General features: G+C 40.7%; 1 protein-coding gene and 1 long non-coding RNA gene across 2 annotated transcripts in view; both read left to right on the top strand.

The window, feature by feature from the left end:
* LOC117282899 overlaps positions 1 to 20,734 on the top strand; it is a 30,268-nt gene that overhangs the window by 1,289 nt on the left and 8,245 nt on the right. The window contains exon 2 of the long non-coding RNA XR_004513808.1: positions 2,302 to 2,304. This is a non-coding gene — a long non-coding RNA (uncharacterized LOC117282899). The remainder of the gene's footprint in view (positions 1 to 2,301; positions 2,305 to 20,734) is intronic.
* LOC111871776 lies at positions 5,870 to 12,664 on the top strand. The gene is made up of 2 exons (XM_023865096.2): positions 5,870 to 6,241; positions 10,717 to 12,664. Exon 2 carries the CDS (start codon positions 11,328 to 11,330, stop codon positions 11,832 to 11,834), a length of 507 nt encoding a protein of 168 aa, XP_023720864.1. The 5' UTR covers positions 5,870 to 6,241; positions 10,717 to 11,327; the 3' UTR covers positions 11,835 to 12,664.

Here is a 20,734-nt window from a genome sequence, read left to right on the forward strand (position 1 = left end):
GACCCGGATATGGGGTTTACCGAATCCAGAAGACCCCTAAGTCGAGGATGTTGGTTGTACACCTCGACCGGCTCGCGCCTTATCATGGAGCTGCTCGAGACGAGCAACCATAAAAAGGGGGAAGATGTGGCTGTTGGAGAGCAGAGCCACGGGAGAAGAGAAACAGTAGAAGGACACAAAGAAGATGCTGCAAGAACAGCCTCCAAAGAAAAGGAACGGGGGAAGCACGGTTAGGCTATTCGGGACGAACAGCCTTAAGGAGGGAGCAGTGTGACATGTTGACCCCTACCTCCCCAGCTGCACGTAGCGGTAACACAGCGCTCGCGTAATAGGCGAGTAATCACCCCGCAACTCTTCCCGCGGTGACGTCACGAGCGGAGCCGAAGTTAGCCGAGTCCCCGCAACCTTGAAGCTATGCAAAGCTAGTCAACAGCGGTGACGTCACCAAGGGGTAACAGCGTTGCTAGGCTATACGCCACGCCACAACTAGCAACAGCCAACAGAATAAAAGCCGGCTGAGCAGCAGGCGGCAGTCAGTGTGTTATCAACAGTTCTCAAGGTAGCAGCCTGCGAGTGTGTGATAACTAAGAAGTCAGCGAGCGGAAGACTTATTGTGTGCTTTCGAGACTTAGTGAGTGCTGTAGTCCAGTTATATCTGGAGTGTGTAATTCAGGGAGATTTGTATAGCTCCCGCGATATTAATAGGTGAAGACTCTGGAAGATAGTGTCAAGAGATTTTGTTGTAGGGTTTGGAACTGTGGAAACCCGTCACATTGTGATAATTAATTGTAGCCCTTATTTGTAGATTGTTCAATAAACCAATTAACGATCTCTACGGCGTATTCAGTAACGCTAGACACGTTACAATATATTATCTTTGATGATTTTTATGATAAGTAATCTTGAGTATTTTATTTTTAATGATGCAATCCATAATAAGACCACAAGACAGAGAGGGATTCTACACGTATTACAGTCACATTTAGAAGGCAAAAAGGAGTCTATTATATGTGTGCGTTAAAATTTTCAACAGTTTGCTTCTCTATGTAAGAGATTTGGAACAAGACAGGAAACTTTTCCTAGGAAAACTAAAAGAAATATTAATCAATAATTCGTTTTATTCAGTTGATGAATTTTTGCTTTACTGTAAGCATTTATAGTCAGAAATATGCTTATTTAGGTATACTTCATTATATTACTGTGCAATTTATATCTAAATATGTGACGATTATAGTTCTTCATTGCATGCATATGTATATATGAGTAGGAAGGAGAATTATTATGTATTGCTAATTATCTTGGTGGTATAACTGTATGTGTAACATTGTATCTATTTAATTGAGGTATTCAGTTTAGATTTAAACTATGGTCTTGATGTCTTTGCGATCTTATCTGTGATTGTCATGTGACTGTTGTTTGACAAGTTTTATATTCAGTGCCAGTTGCACACTTGTGAATACTCTGAAACGCTGATGTATGTACGTATGTATGTACAATTCTTGCCACTCCTGTTGCAAGAGAAGGCAGAATCTTTTGTAACCTTGAAACATGTTAATCACATTATAAATATCTTGCGGGGTTCACTGTAATTAGCTTACAATAGTCCAAGTAACTTAAATTCTTGGTTCTAATAAGTGTACCAGTAACTAACCGAGAACATTTCCGTGACTCCCCAAGGATTTCTGCTGCTATAGAATTTCTCTCAAACACTGTTCCATTTATGCAAAATTTAATTTCACCTGCATCAGAACTGCTTAAAAGGAAACAGAAGTGGTACATCACAAGCAGCATACATTCAACAAACTACAACTGTCTACAGACACTTCAGAAAAAGGCCTTCAAAGGTGAGTCAGCAGCACAGTGGAGTTGTTCTATGTGCACAGACAGACAGCCAGACAGATGGAGATGAGATAGACAACTGGAATTCCTGCCTATCTGTGATATCTGTCTAACAGTGGACATATAGAAACATACAGCTCACCTCAGGTTTAGACTTTATCTCCTGAAATTTTATTTGCACAGGATCCGCTTCCTCTTGTGAGTCTGAGACTTCCTCAGCTTTTACATTCATGGCCTGGCTTGCATCATGACTTGCTGGGTATGTCTCACCATATGGACCCACTGAAACCTTCTTTGAATTTGTACAGTTCTGTAAAGGCATCACATCTTCTATCAGTCATAGCTGTACAATACCACACATGAAACAATATATGCTCTCCTTGCTGTAGCTGTTTCTCATTACATCTGACCCATAGCAACTGCTTTGTACAGATTTCTTCTCTACAGACTTCACAATCTTAGGAAGTGTTAAGTTCATAATGCAGGGACCTTCCTGAGAAACCTATGGTTCCTGTGGAAGTACAGTCAATACATATTTGCTCTTTATGGAACCTAAGCACTCAGTGTTCACACATGCCCATCATAACTTTGCATCCCGACACAAACAAACCCAGTCCAAAACCCCCCTAATTGTACCTTTAAAATCCATCTCCACAATTGTCTCATTCTCTCAGGCCTTCTGTCAAAATCTCTGTATGCATTTCTCATTTCTCACGTGTGCGCCACATGACATACCCATATCACTCTCCTTGAACTGATCCCTCTCCCACATAGTAATGCAAAGTGTTATAATGTGATGAACCAAATAAACTCTCCAGATTGATTATGAAAACTAGCACAAGCGTGGCATAAAAAATTTAGTTTCTTAAGTTATGAAAATTCTTGTCTGTGCACACAACATTCACCATCCTTTCTGTCAAAGCAGGAAATGTTTGTTCAGCTCTCTGTGGCAGAATTCTCGGAATTTCTGCTGCAAAAGAATGCAGAATCTTTCATAACCTTGAAACTTTATTTTATCACACATGATGCTTTGTGGGTGGCAAATTAATTGATTTACAAGAATCCTAGTGACATAGCATCATATTTCTAACAAGTGTACCAGTACCTAGCTCTGAATACTTGCCTACGTCTGTAAGGAAACATACTAATTATTGTGAACAAACACCCTGAAGTGGACTGCTTTGTTTTCACAGCAGAGGCCGGCAGAGATTATGAAGTTCGGTGTGTTACGTGTGTAGTCTAACAGATTGTTGCTCAATTGTGAAGGCAGCCAGTTCACCGATTTTGCGTGAACCTCTTGCTTCCTAAATGTCGGTAGGGTACCAGACTGCACGGAGTTACATCCCAAAAACAGCAACCTACTCTACAAATTTACATTGCCGACCCGCAAAAATGTATTTCTATGCCCTGCATACATACCACAGCCCATCACCTCTCACGACTTCCTTTATAAGTCGGATTTGTATGTGTAACTGGCGAGAAAGGACATACAACAGAGCGGGCGATGCGAAGTATAGCAGAAATCCAACTAGAACTTGCAACAGCGGAATAATATCACGAATACCATAATTTGTCAAAATATGAGGAAATTGAGTTTCTATCGAATAAGCCTAATGATTCCCTAAAGAATACCCACAACTTACAAAATTCCATTAACAACGTAATGTCCGGTACCTACTATGCAAGAATTTGTGGTACTTGGGTGTAGAGTTCGTAACCTCGGCATCACAGCAATACAGCGATCACTGCCAGGGGGTTGCAACCAGCCTCGCGAAATTCCCTTAATGGAGAGGAAAACATGCAGAACAGCCATCTATGTTCATCAAAATGAACTGGGTAGTCTGGAAATGACTGTAATCGATCATTATACACCTATCGCATTCAATCGAATCGCATAAGTGTGAGCCAATCAGAGGATCTTAAATTTCCGTTGAAGGTTTTGGGCATTTTGGGCGTTGGCCCGGTAAAACTGCGTAGTTTCTGAAGATATGTGTACGCCATTGAGGTATGTCGTGCAACGAATTAGATTAATTAGTAAGTAGGGACTTTGATTTGATGTTATGAAACGAGAGTCGACATTTACGCATGAATTTACATCTGTGTGTTACTTATGTATATGGATTATGAGGTCTCCCCACTGTAAGTTCAATTCATTCATGTTTCATTGTCTTCACTATTATCTTGTGTATTTGTTCAAACTGTGTTTTGTGACACTGTTGTGCAGTACTGCGTTTTGCTTTGTGTCTTTGATCAAAATGTGTTTTGTGACACTGCTGTTATGCAATACCGTGTTTTACTTTATGTCCTTATTGTGCTCATTATGAATGTATGTATATATCATTATTTTATGTTTATATTATATTTGTATCTTGACAGGTTCTATATCCCATAGGTTGGTTTGACCTTGTATGGATTAACAGAATGCAAATGAATGAATGAATGAATGAATGAATGCTTACTACGCCCAGTGAAATTAGAAACAAACACGAAGTCCGTGTTACTAGGATACTTCATCCAAATCTTATTTCTGTATTTTAAACATCTTTCGGTGTAGCCTAAAGAAGGACCGTAGAATCTTAAGAAAGTGAGAGTGTGCTGTGATTCTGTTATAATTTTGTATTGTTTCTTGCACTATAAATGGGAAGAAAGAAAAAGTGTTTTGCACCAGGGTGCATGTCTTCCAGTGACCACACTGGAATTAAGTCTTCTATTTTCCCNAGAAACAAACACGAAGTCCGTGTTACTAGGATACTTCATCCAAATCTTATTTCTGTATTTTAAACATCTTTCGGTGTAGCCTAAAGAAGGACCGTAGAATCTTAAGAAAGTGAGAGTGTGCTGTGATTCTGTTATAATTTTGTATTGTTTCTTGCACTATAAATGGGAAGAAAGAAAAAGTGTTTTGCACCAGGGTGCATGTCTTCCAGTGACCACACTGGAATTAAGTCTTCTATTTTCCCAGGGATTCAGCACGGTATTAGCCAGATCTGAAATATTATTATAAAACATACTGTAATATTTTGGCCAGTGTTATTAAAGGAGCTAAAAATCTTCATTATAATCAATTAATTTGTAATTTTAGTAACAATGAAAACCACTTGGACATTATAAAATCAGACACAGGTAGAACAATTAATAATGCAGGTATACAGTTTTTAAACATTGATGGGAAGTTAACTGATAATCATGATGTTATTACAGATTCTTTTAATAATTATTTTCGAACAATAGCTGGACAACATCAATACCAATAATGTTCATCGGCATTTTCTGTGATTTGAAGAAAACCTTTGACTGTGTCAATATCTGTCTGTCTATTTCTCTGTCTAAAGTAGAATTTTATGGAATAGTTGGTAAGGCCAATGCATTTATAAAATCCTATGTGAAAGATAGGTACCAAAGGGTAAGTCTATTTTACTCATTAGAGGAATAATTTAACTCAATATTAATTAATGATCTTGATCTGTTATATGCTGGATGCCTAGTAGTGTACTTTTATGTTTCATTATTATAGTCTTGTGTCATTAGTGTGCTGCAATCTTTCACATATATATTTTAAAACTGTGTTAATGATTTGCTCACTGTGATTTGTCTTTGATAATATGTGTAATTGTTATGGGTTAAATATAAATAATTTTTATTTATATCATTCATGGGATTTGTCTTTGATAATATGTGTAATTGGTATGGGTTAAATATAAATAATTTTTATTTATATCATTCATGGGATTTGTCTTTGATAATATGTGTAATTGGTATGGGTTAAATATAAATAATTTTTATTTATATCATTCATGGGATTTGTCCTGTTGTCTTCGACTATTACTATATCCACTTTTCTTCCAGCCATGTAAGGATTAATGGAAAGTAAATAAATANTAAAACTGTGTTAATGATTTGCTCACTGTGATTTGTCTTTGATAATATGTGTAATTGTTATGGGTTAAATATAAATAATTTTTATTTATATCATTCATGGGATTTGTCTTTGATAATATGTGTAATTGGTATGGGTTAAATATAAATAATTTTTATTTATATCATTCATGGGATTTGTCCTGTTGTCTTCGACTATTACTATATCCACTTTTCTTCCAGCCATGTAAGGATTAATGGAAAGTAAATAAATAAATAAATGAATGTCTGTTTTAGTACATGATGTAATGTAGCACCTACACCATGTTTGTAATGTTTACTGATGAATTATTTCAAGGTTTTGAGACAATATGTAATACTCTTACAGGGCTATGGTATGAGCAGGAAGAGTTTGGTTATCCTGTACTACTGATTTTGCTAGAATGCTGTACGAAAAATTTTTGTGCAGCAAACAAGTGTTGTCCAAGAGAAAACACTGCGTTGCCCACTCAGTGACAACAGTCCCCAAATAGATGTCTGGAAAAAGGTACGTATTGGGATAAAGAGTTGGATCTTTCTCAAGGATGGTAAACCCTCCTTTCTTCATCCTCCTCCTTCACAGAATGGGTGGCTGATTGACATCACTGCTGCCCAGCATCTGTGAAGGACACTGAAAGAGGCGGGTTCTGAGTACCTACACACACAAAACCTGAATCAGGACCCCCTGGAGAACACATTTGGAGCTATTTGTTTGAACTGTGGTTCAAACAATAACCCAACTGTGGGACAGTTTGTAGATGCCCTGAAGACTAGCATCATCAATGACCTAGCTTTTAAAGGTCTCGGAGAGACTAATTGTAGGGTGATGGTGCTACTCTTCTGGATAATCTACAATCGTTGCTCAGGGAACCTGAAGCTGCTTCATGAAATCCTTCCACAAGTCATGGCAAGGAAACCACTGCTGGTGTGCCTGAGAGTTTCCCTGTTACTCAGCAAGTACAGATGGACATGAATCCTGCAGTACCTGCTGGTGACATGGAAGTGTTTTCAGTAGCTTACATCAGTGGTTCCATTGCCAGACAGGTGCTTCGTGGTATCAGCTGTGATGCATGCAAGACATGCCTGACATCTGAAGTGCTGCTATCTGCCAATGTCTTCATATATTTTCTCACCGCTCACTTCTTTGGGTTCTGTTCCGTAATCTGTAGAGCTGAGTTCCTATCCTGGGTCTTATACGGGTCTGGCTCGGACAGGGCAGGAAGAACCCTTCACTACAATTACACACCTCTTTAGACTGTTGCACTTAGTAGTCCTTTAATCCCTTCCAGCTTTCTGAATATAACTGAATTTATTAATACACTTAATTTGAACTTTACTTATACTACTTTACGGAAGGGCCGTAGTTGTAAATTTTGTGTCCGACTTTGCCGAAAGTTGTGTCAAGACCCCTCAAGGTGGAATGCCCTCTCTCTGAATCCTGAGGTCCACGAACCCCAGACTCCAAGAGAAATCCACTCCTCCACTTCTGCCATTGGTTTAATTTTCAAACTATGTAGAAGGTTCCCTAAATTTTGAATTCCCAATCATATTGCTCTGCTATGTGATTCTGGCAGATGCTGACCTGACGCTAAGGTTGACAGCCCCTTGATGCATTACGATCAGGGTGTGAGGCTCCGGCCGTCTCACTTCTAAGTTATCGCTGTCCCAAGCTGTCAGCTCTCAAATTCTCAAAGACTTTCCGCCTTTGCTGAAACTGCCAGAATTCCAGGAAAGTACCAGATGTTACTTCCTGTCCACATAGCAAAACTTGAACTATGTCCCTTCCGCGTGTAAGAGCTGGCTATCTGCCGGATCTCTTTGTTTGTAATTTTGTAATCTTAACTTAATACATATTTAATTAATGCACAACAGTCCTCCAATCAAAAATGAATGGTTACAATTTCAAGGAGTGCAGTGATACAGAACAGTCTCTGACCTATCCTTCTGAGAAGCTTGTGGAGACTGTTGGTACTGCTATAACTCTGATGGAGTCTGTAATTACAGAGGCTGCCCACTTGAATTCAGTGGAACAGCATATCACAGCTGCCATCATGAGCACTGTTGACTTCAAGTGGATTAGGTGTTCTGGCTGTTCGCTTCACCACCAATGAATAGTAGATAGTATTGTGAGATGTCTCACACGAATTTACATTCCTTGGTACTGTAAGCAAAGAAACAGGTTGATGACTGAAGCTGCCAGGCAGAGGGCCACAGAGAGGAAGATGAAGATACTGTCTCATCAGTAAGTCATTAGGAAAGTAATGCTTCTTCATTTTTCCCTTATAATGTCCTGCCGATACCAACCCTGGAAATTGACAGAAGTTATGGAATTACTGGAAGAATATGTGTGGCAACTAGTCACATGAGCATCATTAAATGTTTCATAAGTTGGAGAAAGTATCCCTGGTGACAAGCAGTTGCAGTGCAGCAACAGAAACTACTGTGCAGCGAATGATAACATCGGCATCCACAGTTCAATTGCACACAAGAAACCTACTTTGAACTTGAACTCCATCTCTTTCCCACTTTGCAAAAATGTTGCAGTGAATGATAACATGGTCAACCACAGTTCAATTACATACACAATACTTATTTTGAACTTGAGCTCTATCTATTCCCCTCTTTGCAAACATGTTTCCTTCATCTCAGAATATTAGAACTTCACTTGGTCAGAGTTCATTCTGGCCTTTATCTTCAGCAAATTATATTTCAACCGAGAATTGTATGGGAAATTGTTTTCTGGCACATATGGGTCTTGTTTATGTGTAGGTAAGAATGAAGAAGCATTACTTTATAGCTGACTTGCAAAGTTCAGTTATCCGCCTCAGTGTGAAACTCTAGGAAGCAGAATCAGTATCAGGATTGAATGTGGGTAGGATTATTTATCTAATTTCTTTGCCTGTTTTATTATATGTATCCAATACTGAAGTGGAAAGGTTTATGTCTTTCCATTACTGACCTGGAATATGAATAGATACCAGATTGTCAGTATTCATTATATTTCTTTATAAGATATATTACTTTTGCCATATAAACCTTTCCATTACTGAACTGGAATATGAATAGATACCTGATTGTCAGTATTCATTACATTTCTTTGTAAGAAATATGTTACTTTTGCCATATAAACCTTTCCATTACTGAACTGGAATATGAATGGATACCAGATTGTCAGTATTCATTACATTTATTTAAGATATCTTATTATTTTTGCCATATTATTCTGCCCAGTACTGAACTTGTGAAGATTAATATATCACATTTTCTTATATCTTTAAATGCAGTCTTGATCTTGTTGACAAATGTGTATTTCACATTCCCAAATTCCATCATTTGGATGAAAATAATAAATGGGAACATGAGTATTGTTTCTTACAATATATGATTTATAATACTTAAATGTGACCGAAAAACTGTGTTCTGTATGGCTGTCAAGTGTACGTTATGAGAAAATTATGAGGTTTAATGTATGTATCTCTGATGGAAACAGAATTTTCTTTCAAGTTTCCCCACCTTCAGCTTTCCTAAATACAACTATTCCATGTTTGTCACAGTTCACAATGTTCAGTGCCTTTGGTTAGAGAGGTGTTTCATGTGAAAGAAAGGTTATGATTTTCCAGGCACTGGTGAGAAACTTTCTCCAGATAAATAATTTGCAACCTAATCTCTTGTACTCCAGAGCTGCAGAGGCTCTTATTCCATTTTTTTTGGATAGGGGATGGGGGGCCAAGTTAATAGAAATTCACTCAAATCCAACCCAAAGGATATGGGTGAAGTGATATTGAACTTCCTTATGGAGTTGAGCCCTTCTTGAGAAGCTGTCAATTGTGCAGCCACTCAAGAATTTTCCAGCCTTTTATAGAACCCGATGGTTCATTACTGTGTTCACAAGAGTTCTCCACTGGTCCCTATCCTGAGACCGATCAGACCAATCCATGCCATACCATCCTATTTCACTAGGATACATTTTAATATTGTCCACCCACCTATGCCTTGGTCTTCCCAGTAGTCTCTTTCCTTATGATTTTCCCATCAATATCCTATATGCATTCCTCGCCTCCCCCATTCGTGCTACATGCCCTGCCAACCTCATCCTCCTCGACTAGTGATATTGAACACAGAATATCACTAGTCCAGGAGGATGAGGTTGGCAGGGCATGTAGCACGAATGGGGGAGGCGAGGAATGCATATAGGATATTGATGGGAAAATCATAAGGAAAGAGACTACTGGGAAGACCAAGGCATAGGNAATGCTAGTAGCGAAAAAAAGCATTGGACGGGGCAGAAGGGAGAGCACTCAAAATAGTTGGTAAAGTAGCATACCTTCTTACCGATTGTGCTCTTGGCCCAGGAGGCCATTTTAAATTTAGTTTCTGTATGGGGAACATAGATGGCAGGAGCATTGCACCGAGGTGTCATGGCGGCCATGTTGCCAACCAATAACATGGGAGTCTTTAACGCCTCTGGTAGATGGGGGAAGCATCTAGATACCGCTGAGCCAGTAGAGGCCGAACTCCCTGGCTGAGTTGGGACTGATGGTACGCACCAGTATCGGTAGGGTATAAAAACTGGTAGAATATCACAGGGGGACGTACAATAGACCACTAGTCGCGGTGCATGGGAAAAACCCACCCCCCTCCAATAATAACAATAATAAATAATAATTCACGGGGCTGGTTGCAACTGAAATAGGGGAAAGGGAAACACGGTAGCTACTGCCTCTATGAATGACTGCAGAAACTTCACGCAGGTCTCGACCAATCAGAGAGCCTAAACAAACCAAGAAGCAGAACACACTATCAGTAATATGTTTTATGAGAAAAGGAGGTGTAAAAGTCTTTGCTGTGAGGAATAACATAATCAAATTCACAAATTCTTTCTTATGGCAGTCCTTAGCAAAGTGTGTTATTTTCTAGTCTGAAGAACTATGGTAGTCCATTATGTAAGGAAGCTCACTAACTTCCTTTTTAATGTTCTTTCAGGAGGGTGCTGCAGTGAAAACGTGGCAACAGCTGTGTTTGTTGAGGAGGTTGACAACCTCTTCAATAGTTTCAATGGTGGAACCTGTGTTAACCCTTGGAAAACACTGCGTTGCCCGCTCAGTGATAACAGTCCCCATATAGAGCTCTGGAAAAGGGCAAGTATGGGGATAAAGAGTTGGATCCTTCTCAAGGATGGTAAACCCGCCTTTCTTCAACCTCTTCCTTCACAGAATGGGTGGCTGATTGACATCACTGCTGCCCAGCATCTGTGAAGGACACTGAAAGAGGCGGGTTTTGAGTACCTACACACCCAAAACCTGAATCAGGACCCCCTGGAGAACACATTTGGAGCTATTCATTTGAACTGTGGTTCAAACAATAACCCAACTGTGGGACAGTTTGTAGATGCCCTGAAGACTAGCATCATCAATGACCTAGCTTTTAAAGGTCTCAGAGAGACTAATTGTGAGGGTGATGGTGCTACTCTTCTGGATAATCTACAATCGTTGCTCAGGGAACCTGAAGCTGCTTCATGAAATCCTTCCACAAGTCATGGCAAGGAAACCACTGCTGGTGTGCCTGAGAGTTTCCATGTTACTCAGCAAGTACAGATGGACATGAATCCTGCAGTACCTGCTGGTGACATGGAAGTGCTCTCAGTAGCTTACATCAGTGGTTCCATTGCCAGACAGGTGCTTCGTGGTATCAGCTGTGATGCATGCAGGACATGCCTGACATCTGAAGTGCTGCTATCAGCCAATGTCTTCATATATTTTAAGGAGTGCTGTGATACAGAACAGCCTCTGACCTATCCTTCTGAGAAGCTTGTGGAGACTGTTGGTACTGCTGTAACTCTAATGGAGTCTATGATGTCAGAGGTGGCCCACTTCAATTCAGTGGAGCAGCATATCACAGGTGCCATCAAGAGCACCATTGACTTCAAGTGGATTAGGTGTTCTGGCTGTTCGCTTCACCACCAACGAATAGTAGATAGTATTGTGAGATGTCTCACACGAATTTACATTCCTTGGTGGTGTAAGCGAACAAACTGGTTGATGACTGAAGCAGCCAGGCAGAGGGCCACAGAGAGGAAGATGAAGATACTGTCACATCGGTAAGTCATTGGGAAAGTAATGCTTCTTCATTTTTCCCTTATAATGACCTGCTCATACCAACCCTGGAAATCAGCAGACAGCAGTTATTGAATTATTGGAATAATATATTCCAGTTGCTCACATGGGCATCAATAGATGTTTCATAAGTTGGAAAAGTAACCCTGGTGACCAGCAACTCCAACTACCATGCCTTCACATGCTCTTGTCTCAAACCTCTGGTATTGAGTAATTTGTTGATAACATTGTCACCTACAGTCGGATTACGTACAAGAAACCTATTCTGATATTGAGCTCCATCTCTTCCTTACTTTGCAGACTTGTTTCCTTCTTCCCAGTGTATTAGAACATCATTGTCAGAAGACGGTCAGAGTTCATTCTGCCCTCTATCTGAAAATAATTAGATTTCAATCAAGAATTGTGTGGGAAATTCTTTTCTGACTCAAATGGCTCTTGTTTATATGTGGGTAAGAATGAAGGGGCATTACTTTATAATTGACTTGCAATCTTCAGGTTACCTGGTTCAGCGTGAAACATCGAGGAGCTGAATCAATGTCAGGATTCACTGTATATTTTGTAATTAATTTTTTCAACTACTTAGGCACAATAGATCACTGTGGTCGCGGTGCAAGGGCCAAGAAGGCCCACCCCTTGTACATAATTAACTACTTCCTAGGTAGGAAGTTTTACTTGTTACTGTTTACATATTTTATTCATCTAATTTGTTATTATGGGTATATACCTTCAATCATTGCATCATTTTGGCCATATTATTGTATTGTAACGTGTTTCGTTACTGAATAAGCCGTAGAGATCGTTAATTGGTTTACTGAACAATCTACAAGTAACGGCTACAATTACTTATCACACAGTTGCGGGGTTTCACACTTTATAACCCTAATCGCATTAATCTGTTACCACTGTCGCGGGGTTTCACGATTTATAACCCTATGCGCAAATCAGTTCACTCTGTCTTCAGTAGTCTACATGTTTACAGCAGGGGAGCTATGTATCACTGTATCACACACTCCCAATTACACAATCACACACACGTCCGGTTCTTCTTTCCGCGACGGCTGCTATACTCCAACTGTAGTCGGCTGACTGGAGAACTGTTGATAACACACTCGCTCGTCTACTACTTAACTCTGCGGTAGCCACATGACAACTTAACTTGGCGACGGTTACGTTACAACTCTGCTCGGCGACTGACACATTACAACTCGACTCGGTGACTGTTACACTACAACTGACTCGCAGGCTGCTGTCTTGAGAACTCTTGATAACACACTGGCTCGACTACTACTGATCTGAGCGATGGCCACATTATAACTGACTCGTAGCTGCTGTGCAGTTCCCCTATATAGCCGCAGTGGTGCCTGTTGCCACGTCACAGTAGGAAGCGGTGACGCGTCACTGTGTTTGCGTATATCCTAACAACGCTGTCCGGAGTTGTTGACTGCTGCCTAGCAACTGCGATATCCCTTGGTGACGTCACCGCTGTTGACTCGCGTTGCATAGCTACCAGGTTGCGGGGACTCGGCTAACTTCGGCTCCACTCGGCTCACTTCGGCTCCGCTCGAGACGTCACTGCGGAGGGGAGTGGCAGAGCGGGGACTCGCCTATTACCATAGTAACGCGAGCGCTACATTACCGCCACGTACCGCTGGAGAGGTAGGGGTGGTCCAAAGCTCAACATGTCACAGTATTCAGCATTGATCTTATGAGCATAAATGTATAAACAGCAGATTTTTAAGGCTCATTATATTCCTTCAGTTATTTTATTATGTTGGCCACTTTATTGTGAACATTTACATATTCAAGATTTTCAAGGTTCATTATATTCCTTCAGTTATTTTATTATGTTGGCCACTTTATTGTGAACATTTACATATTCAAGATTTTCAAGGTTCATTATATTCCTTCAGTTATTTTATTATGTTGGCCACTTTATTGTGAACATTTACATATTCAAGATTTTCAAGGTTCATTATATTGCTTTAGATATTTTATTATGCTGGCCATATTATTGTAATCAACATTGAACTTGTGAATATTTACATAATTAAGATTTTCAAGGTTCATTATATTGCTTCAGTAATTTCATTATCTTGGCCGTATTATTGAACACAACATAATGAAATTACTGAAGCAATATAATGAACCTTGAAAATCTTAAATATGTAATTGTGCACGAATAGGGGAGACGAGGAATGCGTATAGGATATTGGTGGGAAAGCCAGAAGGAAAGAGACCACAGGGAAGACCAAGGCGTATGTGGGTGGACAATATTAGAATGGATCTTAGGAAGAGGATGGGATGGTATGGATTGGATAGCTCTGGCTCAGGATATGGACCAGTGAAATGCTCTTGTGAACACGGTGATGAACCTTCGGATTCCATAAAATGCTGCGAAATTCTTCAGTAGCTGCAGAATTGGCGGCTCCTCAAGAAGGGCTCAGCTCCATGAGTGAGTAAGTAAGTAAATATTACTGTGTTCAGCATTGAACTTATGAACGTCTCACAACCCTATGGGCTTTCACGGCCTGTTACAGGGATAGCTCTACTTTACTTACTTTACTTTTACATATACTACTCTGTCCAAAAAGTATCCAACCTTGGTCCGGGGAAAAAAAATTATGTATCTGGGTGGTTTAATGTCTAATCCCCTTCAAAGTAGGCCCCTTGTGACCTCACACACTTAGCCCAGCGGTCCTTCCATTGCTGGAAGCAATTTTGGAATGGCGTGCAGCTGCGCTGTCGCATTCTGTATGATGTCTTTGCGGCTGTCAAAACGGCAGCCTTTTAGTGGTGTCTTCAAACTTGGGAACAGCCAGAATTCACAAGGAGCCATAACAGGAGAGTACGGATCCTGGCAAACCTGCAGAATGCTGTGCTTGGCTAGGAAGCCCTGGATCAGGTGTGATGAATGAGCTGAGGCGTTGTCATGATGCAGCTGCCAGTTGCGTGCGTCCAACAGCTCCGGTCTCTTGCGCCGAACTACATCACGAAGATGGCGGAGGACTTCTTGGTAGTACTCCTTATTGACAGTCTGGCCTAGTGGTGCGTACTCATGATGCAAAACACCCCAGTAATCGAAAAAAAGCAGTCAGTATCACCTTCACATTGATCCGAACCTGTCGTGTTCTTTTGGGCCTCGGGGATGTTGGGTGCTTCCATTGTGAAGTCTGGACTTTGGATTCCGGGTCATATCCGTACACCCACGACTCGTCACCAGTCATCACAATCTTCAGGAACTCAGGATCCCTGTTGGCGCACTCCAGCATGTCCTGCGCGACCTCAAGACAGAGTTGTTGCTGCTCCGGCGAAAGCAGCTTGGGTACAAATTTTGCCGCCACTCTTCACATGACCAAATCCTCAGTTAAAATTTTGTTTGCAGAATCTCTGCTGATCCCAACCTCGTCAGCAACTTCACGGATGGCCAAACGACGGTCCTCCATGATCAATGTCCACACTTTTTCAATGACATCTTAGCGGTTCTAAGGTAGCTCGCTCACGTATGATGTCATCATGTTTCCCTTGACGGATTCCATCCCCCACTATGCAGTATCCTGACGTCAGTCACGTGGTCCCATGTACCCTCTCGTGAAGGGGAGACTTGTACAGTGCAGTCGTGTAGACCAAGTTGACTTGGAAGGTCGGTTACTAGCCAGCAGGTTTGTTGTGGAAAATATTGGTTTCGGCTGGGTCTGTTCTAAATTCCCTTTTGGTGCTATCTGGTTGGCCGGTAAGGACTGCCCGCGGTCGCAAGCCGTTGCTTGAACGCTTGCGATGCGCGTTATTAGATTCGGTTTGGTATTTTCTCAGAATTAAACTTGTGTTTGTATAGCCTGAGTGTTTAACGTCCTAATATGTCTAGTGTCGACACAAGTAGTGCCGACGGGAAATTGTTTGTTCTAAAATGAGCTTGCATTAGTTTCTTGGTCAAATGTGTCGTTTGTTATTTATGTATTGTTATATATTTTTTATTAAAATTGTATTTGTTCTTATCTAAGCCAACGAACTGAGTGTAGCTTCCTTCTCCTAGCTTGGATACCCCATGTCCATCCAGAGGAGCGTGGGAACCAACAATAGGGCCAGTAACGATTGCGCTGTGCCCTTCCTCTTCGTAATAATAATAACAACATAATAATAATCAGAAGGAAAAGAAGACGAAGGGTATGGCGCACATCAGCATTGACGGTCTCCCAGAACGCTGCTCACTGTCCGCCAACATACAGCCACGTTTAAAGCGGCTGAACCACTCTTTAATTTGAGTGACCCCATTGCATCATCGCCGAAAGCCTGCTGAATTTTGCAAATTGTTTCCGCTTGGGTATCCCCAAGTTTCTGACAAAACTTATTGCATTATTGCTGCTCCAAGCGTTCTGTCATCTTGAGTGAAATGAGACTGCGACGAACACGTGTTACACAACTTTGCTATCTGGCAGCCACAGAAGCATCCGGCAGTGTTGCGAGTCAGCAAAAAATCACACATGCGCATGAAAGTCCCTTCTACTACTACGCTCAGTTTCCCCACCCCTTTGGCCATTACTTACAGCAGAAAAAAATTAAGTCGGATACTTTTTGGACATATATATATCAGACTTTCAAGGTTCATTATATTTATAATGTGTATATATTAACGGTCTTTTAGTGCAACTTGTCACTTCACACTACATGTTTCGACATCATTCTGCCATCCTCAGGTGTATTAATCACGTTAAACTATTGCACTGCCTGCCATCAAGTGTCCATTTATAAAATGATATGAAATGTGTGTTCGTCGTTGTTCAATAATAAAATTTATGTATTAAAACTTGTTAAGATCTATCATCTTACATGTCGTATATCAAACTCATGTGTAATGCCATTCATCCTCTATGGAAGTCGTTCTTCTTATGTTTTAATTGTGTATATACGGTGTATATGATGTGTCTTTCTTATGTGGCTGAGTGCGTTGTATTCCTGGGCGTATGTGTATGTAAAAGATAGTTAATACTCGTATATACTCATTATGGATACGAATCAGTGCAACAGGACACTAAAATACAACATTCATTATATTTGTTCAGTTAATTTATTATTTTGGAAACATGAGCATGTTTGAGATCATGAGGTTTGTAAGACAAAGACAAAAACAACTCCGTGCAGTGTGACTATTTAAGTTTTACCACTTGAAAATTCAGCACCATTACATGTTTCGATCCTTATGGATCATCTTCAGGGGGAACATCAATACTTATTCGGAAACCACTATCACAGTAGATGTTCTGAGTGCTAAATTACATACACACACACACACANTATTCAACTTTTCACAATCACAGCAGCCTTCCTGGTATTAAAACTTTTCAAAGTTTTTACAAACTTTGTTTAAGTCAAAATTTTATAAACCGTGCAGGTTCGTGTCACTTCTCCTATTGTCTCTCTTGGAGGGGGCTGAACTTGTGCCACCTGTCTATCTTGTGAAGGAGATTCTTAGTATCGTCCGTGTTTGTTTGTGGCTTGCTGGACGGAGTTATTTTTTGTCTTTGTAATTGTTACTGTGATGGACCAGAGTGAAACAAATAAAAAAAAAGGTTTGTAAGAGTTCTGCAATTATTATGTTGCTTTTCATATATTATTAAATGCAATCTTAATCTTGTTAACAAGAGAGTGTATCAGATTCTCGAGTTTCATTATACTACTGAAATTAATAACAAATGGAAACCTCAGTATTATTACTTCCTATACATGATATATAACACATTAATATAACTGAGAAAGCTATGTTCTGTGCAGCTTTCAGGTATAAGTTGTAAGCAAAGTTATGAAGTTGAATACAAGTATCTCTGATGGAAACATAATTTTCTTTCAAGTTTACCCACCATAAACTTTCCTAAACACAAGTATTCTATATATGTAATAGTTCAAATATCCATTGCATTTCAGTAAGGGGGTGTTGTATTGATGTAAATGAAATGTTCTTATTTTACAGGCACTGGTGAGAAACTTTCTCCCGATAAATAATGTTGCAACCTGATATCTTGTACTGCAGAGGTTCTTACTCCATTGTGTGTTTTCTGTTTCTGAACTGAGTTTGATATCATTTAACTCATTCCCTCCATATGGTTTTGAGCGAAGTGATATTAAACTCAGTTCGAAAACAGAAAACAACGGAGTAAGGACCTCTGCAGTACAAGATATCAGGTTGCAACATTATTTATCTGGAGAAAGTTTCCCACCAGTGCCTGTAAAATATGAACATTTCATTTACATCGATTATTAATTCTAGCTTTACGTGTGAACAAGTGATTTTGTTTGGGAGGGAGCATTAAAAAAATGCTGGTGGTAAAATAGCATACTTTCTTACCGACAGGGCAGGTGGTATGATAGCATACCTTCTTACCGACCGAGCCCTTGGCACTGACTGCAGCCATTTTTTTTATCAAGAGAATGACAGCTGGCCACCGCGGCGGCAGTGATGCTTCATGACGTCACGCTACCTGTGTTGCCCGCCAATAGCATTGAAATACATCGCCCTGATCACAGCCGACCCAGTGACACAGGGACGTCAGGGAGGTGAGGGACACTCAGCGAGTACTGAACGGGCTGTTGTACATGTAATGTTAATTTTGTGCAGCAGATGGATCTGCCAAAAAAAAAAAACCGTTTATCATGTACCACCTAGGCCGGATGGGCATTGCCTAGGCCAGTGTTTCCCACCCTGTGGTCCGTGGACCCCTGGGGGTCTGCAAAAAAAAAACCGTTTATCATGTACCACCTAGGCCGGATGGGCATTGCCTAGGCCAGTGTTTCCCAACCTGTGGTCCGTGGACCCCTGGGGGTCCGCGAGTAATTCAAAAGGGGTCCGCGGGATAGTTTATTTTCATTAAACTTTATCTTATCATGTTCCTCACACCTGGGATATTTGCAATGTATATCTCTGGCTCTTGAGGCCCATGGTTGAAGTAAAATTTAACGGGACTGTTGGTACCGTTACTTCTTCCCTTTGTAAAGCAGAGGTGAATAACCAACAATTTGTGTAGGTTTTTCCAAGGACATTTTCTTTTGGTCGGCCCATTGCATCTCAGACCCGTGTTTCAGGGTGGACTGCTGTCCTGCTGCCCAGTACATCGGGTCATCCAAAATAATTTGAAAGGAATTTCTACTTCATTAATTTGGATGACTAATTTGTGTACACAGGAAACATCGCATTCACTGTAATGACATCTGAAAAAGTGTTTCTACTTTCTAGACTACCTTCGTGTGGGCTTTTTTATGACACAGTTTTTTCCGTTTTACGCCGTATGCTTATGTAATTTATAGGTAGACACGATTTGGTTAATTCTTAGACCTACTCTTTCTCCCTCTGCCTCTGGCTGTACAGCCCTTTGGACCTTGGCCACTTTTTCAGTTTCTTAATCCTATACACAGACGGTAGGGTTCCTTGGACGAGTGATCAGCCCATCGCAAGGCAGCTACCTACACACAGAACAACACAAACTTAGAATAAGCGCACACAGACGTCCATGCTTCGAATTGGATTCGAACCCACGACCCCAAAGTTCTACCGGGCGAAGACGGTTCATGCCTTGGAAGGCGCGGCACTGTGATCTGCAGTTCCTAGGCCCATTCAATCATAATTATGGTTTCATGAGTGTTCGTAGTAGCTGGTATATAATTCTGGAAATCCCCTGCCTTGTGTGGAACTTGACGGTACATTACCGTAGTCACGTGAGCATGCCATTAGTCCCTACACCGAGGCAGTTCACATTCTCCGGGCTGTTTCTTTAAGATCCATTCTAGTTTATGTGTAGGGGCATTAGTTTTATTTATTACTGGTCTAATTGTGGCTTCCGGTTTGTGTATTTTAATTTTAGCTTTCATTTTAGGTGCTTGTGGGTTCATTTGGTAAAGGTATTCTCTTGTTTTTGGGTGTATTATATTTTTGCAGAGTTTTAAGGTATTTTGCATTGTTTTTTGAAATTTATGTGTAGGGTTTGTATTTAATTCAGTGATATTATTATGTGGGTAGGCTGAAAAGTAATGCACACATGCTTGTAGAGCGCGAACAAAAACATATAGCAAGATCGGGCAAAAAGTACATTAAAGTACAATTCTTAAGTTTCAAAAGCATATATTTATTTTTCAACATAGTCACCGTTAAGGCTAACACATTTCTCCCAACGTGTAAGAAGTTTTTTCATTCCGTCACTGAAAAATTCTTCCGACTTTTCTCGAATCCAGGGCTTGACAGCTGCCTTCACCTCATCGTCCGAGGTGTAATGATTACCCTTGAGGTTTCTCTTGAGTAGAGGAAAAAAATAAAAATCGCAAGGCGCAAGATCGGGGGAATGAGGAGGTTGTGGAATCGGTTCAAACTTCAGGTTTCGTAGAGCCTCTTCAGTTGCGCGCGAGGTATATGGACGAGGGTTGTCATGTTGCAAGATTATTGGCGCAAGGCTGCCTCTAACACGACAAACTCGACGCCGGAGGTGTTTTAGAGTCTGTATGTACTGAGAAGTATTTACCCGTTGCCCCTCGTTCCAGAAAATCGGTCACATAAACTCGGTGAGCATCCCAAAACACAGTCAAAAGAAGTTTTTTGTCGGATGGTTGTGTTTTGAACTTTTTCGCCTGAGGAGAAGACGGATGTCGATACTCAGCGCTCTAGCTTTTCTCTTCCGTGTTGTAACGATGGACCCATTACTCGTCCTCCGTCACAATATTCAAAAGAAAGTCGTCTCCTTCGTCACGGCAGCGCTGCAAAAGTTGCTCGCAGCATTTCAATTGACGCTGTTTGTTCTCGTGTGTGAGACGGCGTGGTACTCATCGTGCACAGATTTTACGGTATCCCAATTGTTCAATAATGAAGCCGACACGTTCCTTGGATATTCCAATATGGTTTGCGATACAATTTT

The sequence above is a fragment of the Cryptotermes secundus genome, unplaced genomic scaffold (assembly GCF_002891405.2).
Source record: "Cryptotermes secundus unplaced genomic scaffold, Csec_1.0 scaffold845, whole genome shotgun sequence".
NCBI classification, from domain to species: Eukaryota; Metazoa; Arthropoda; class Insecta; order Blattodea; family Kalotermitidae; genus Cryptotermes; species Cryptotermes secundus.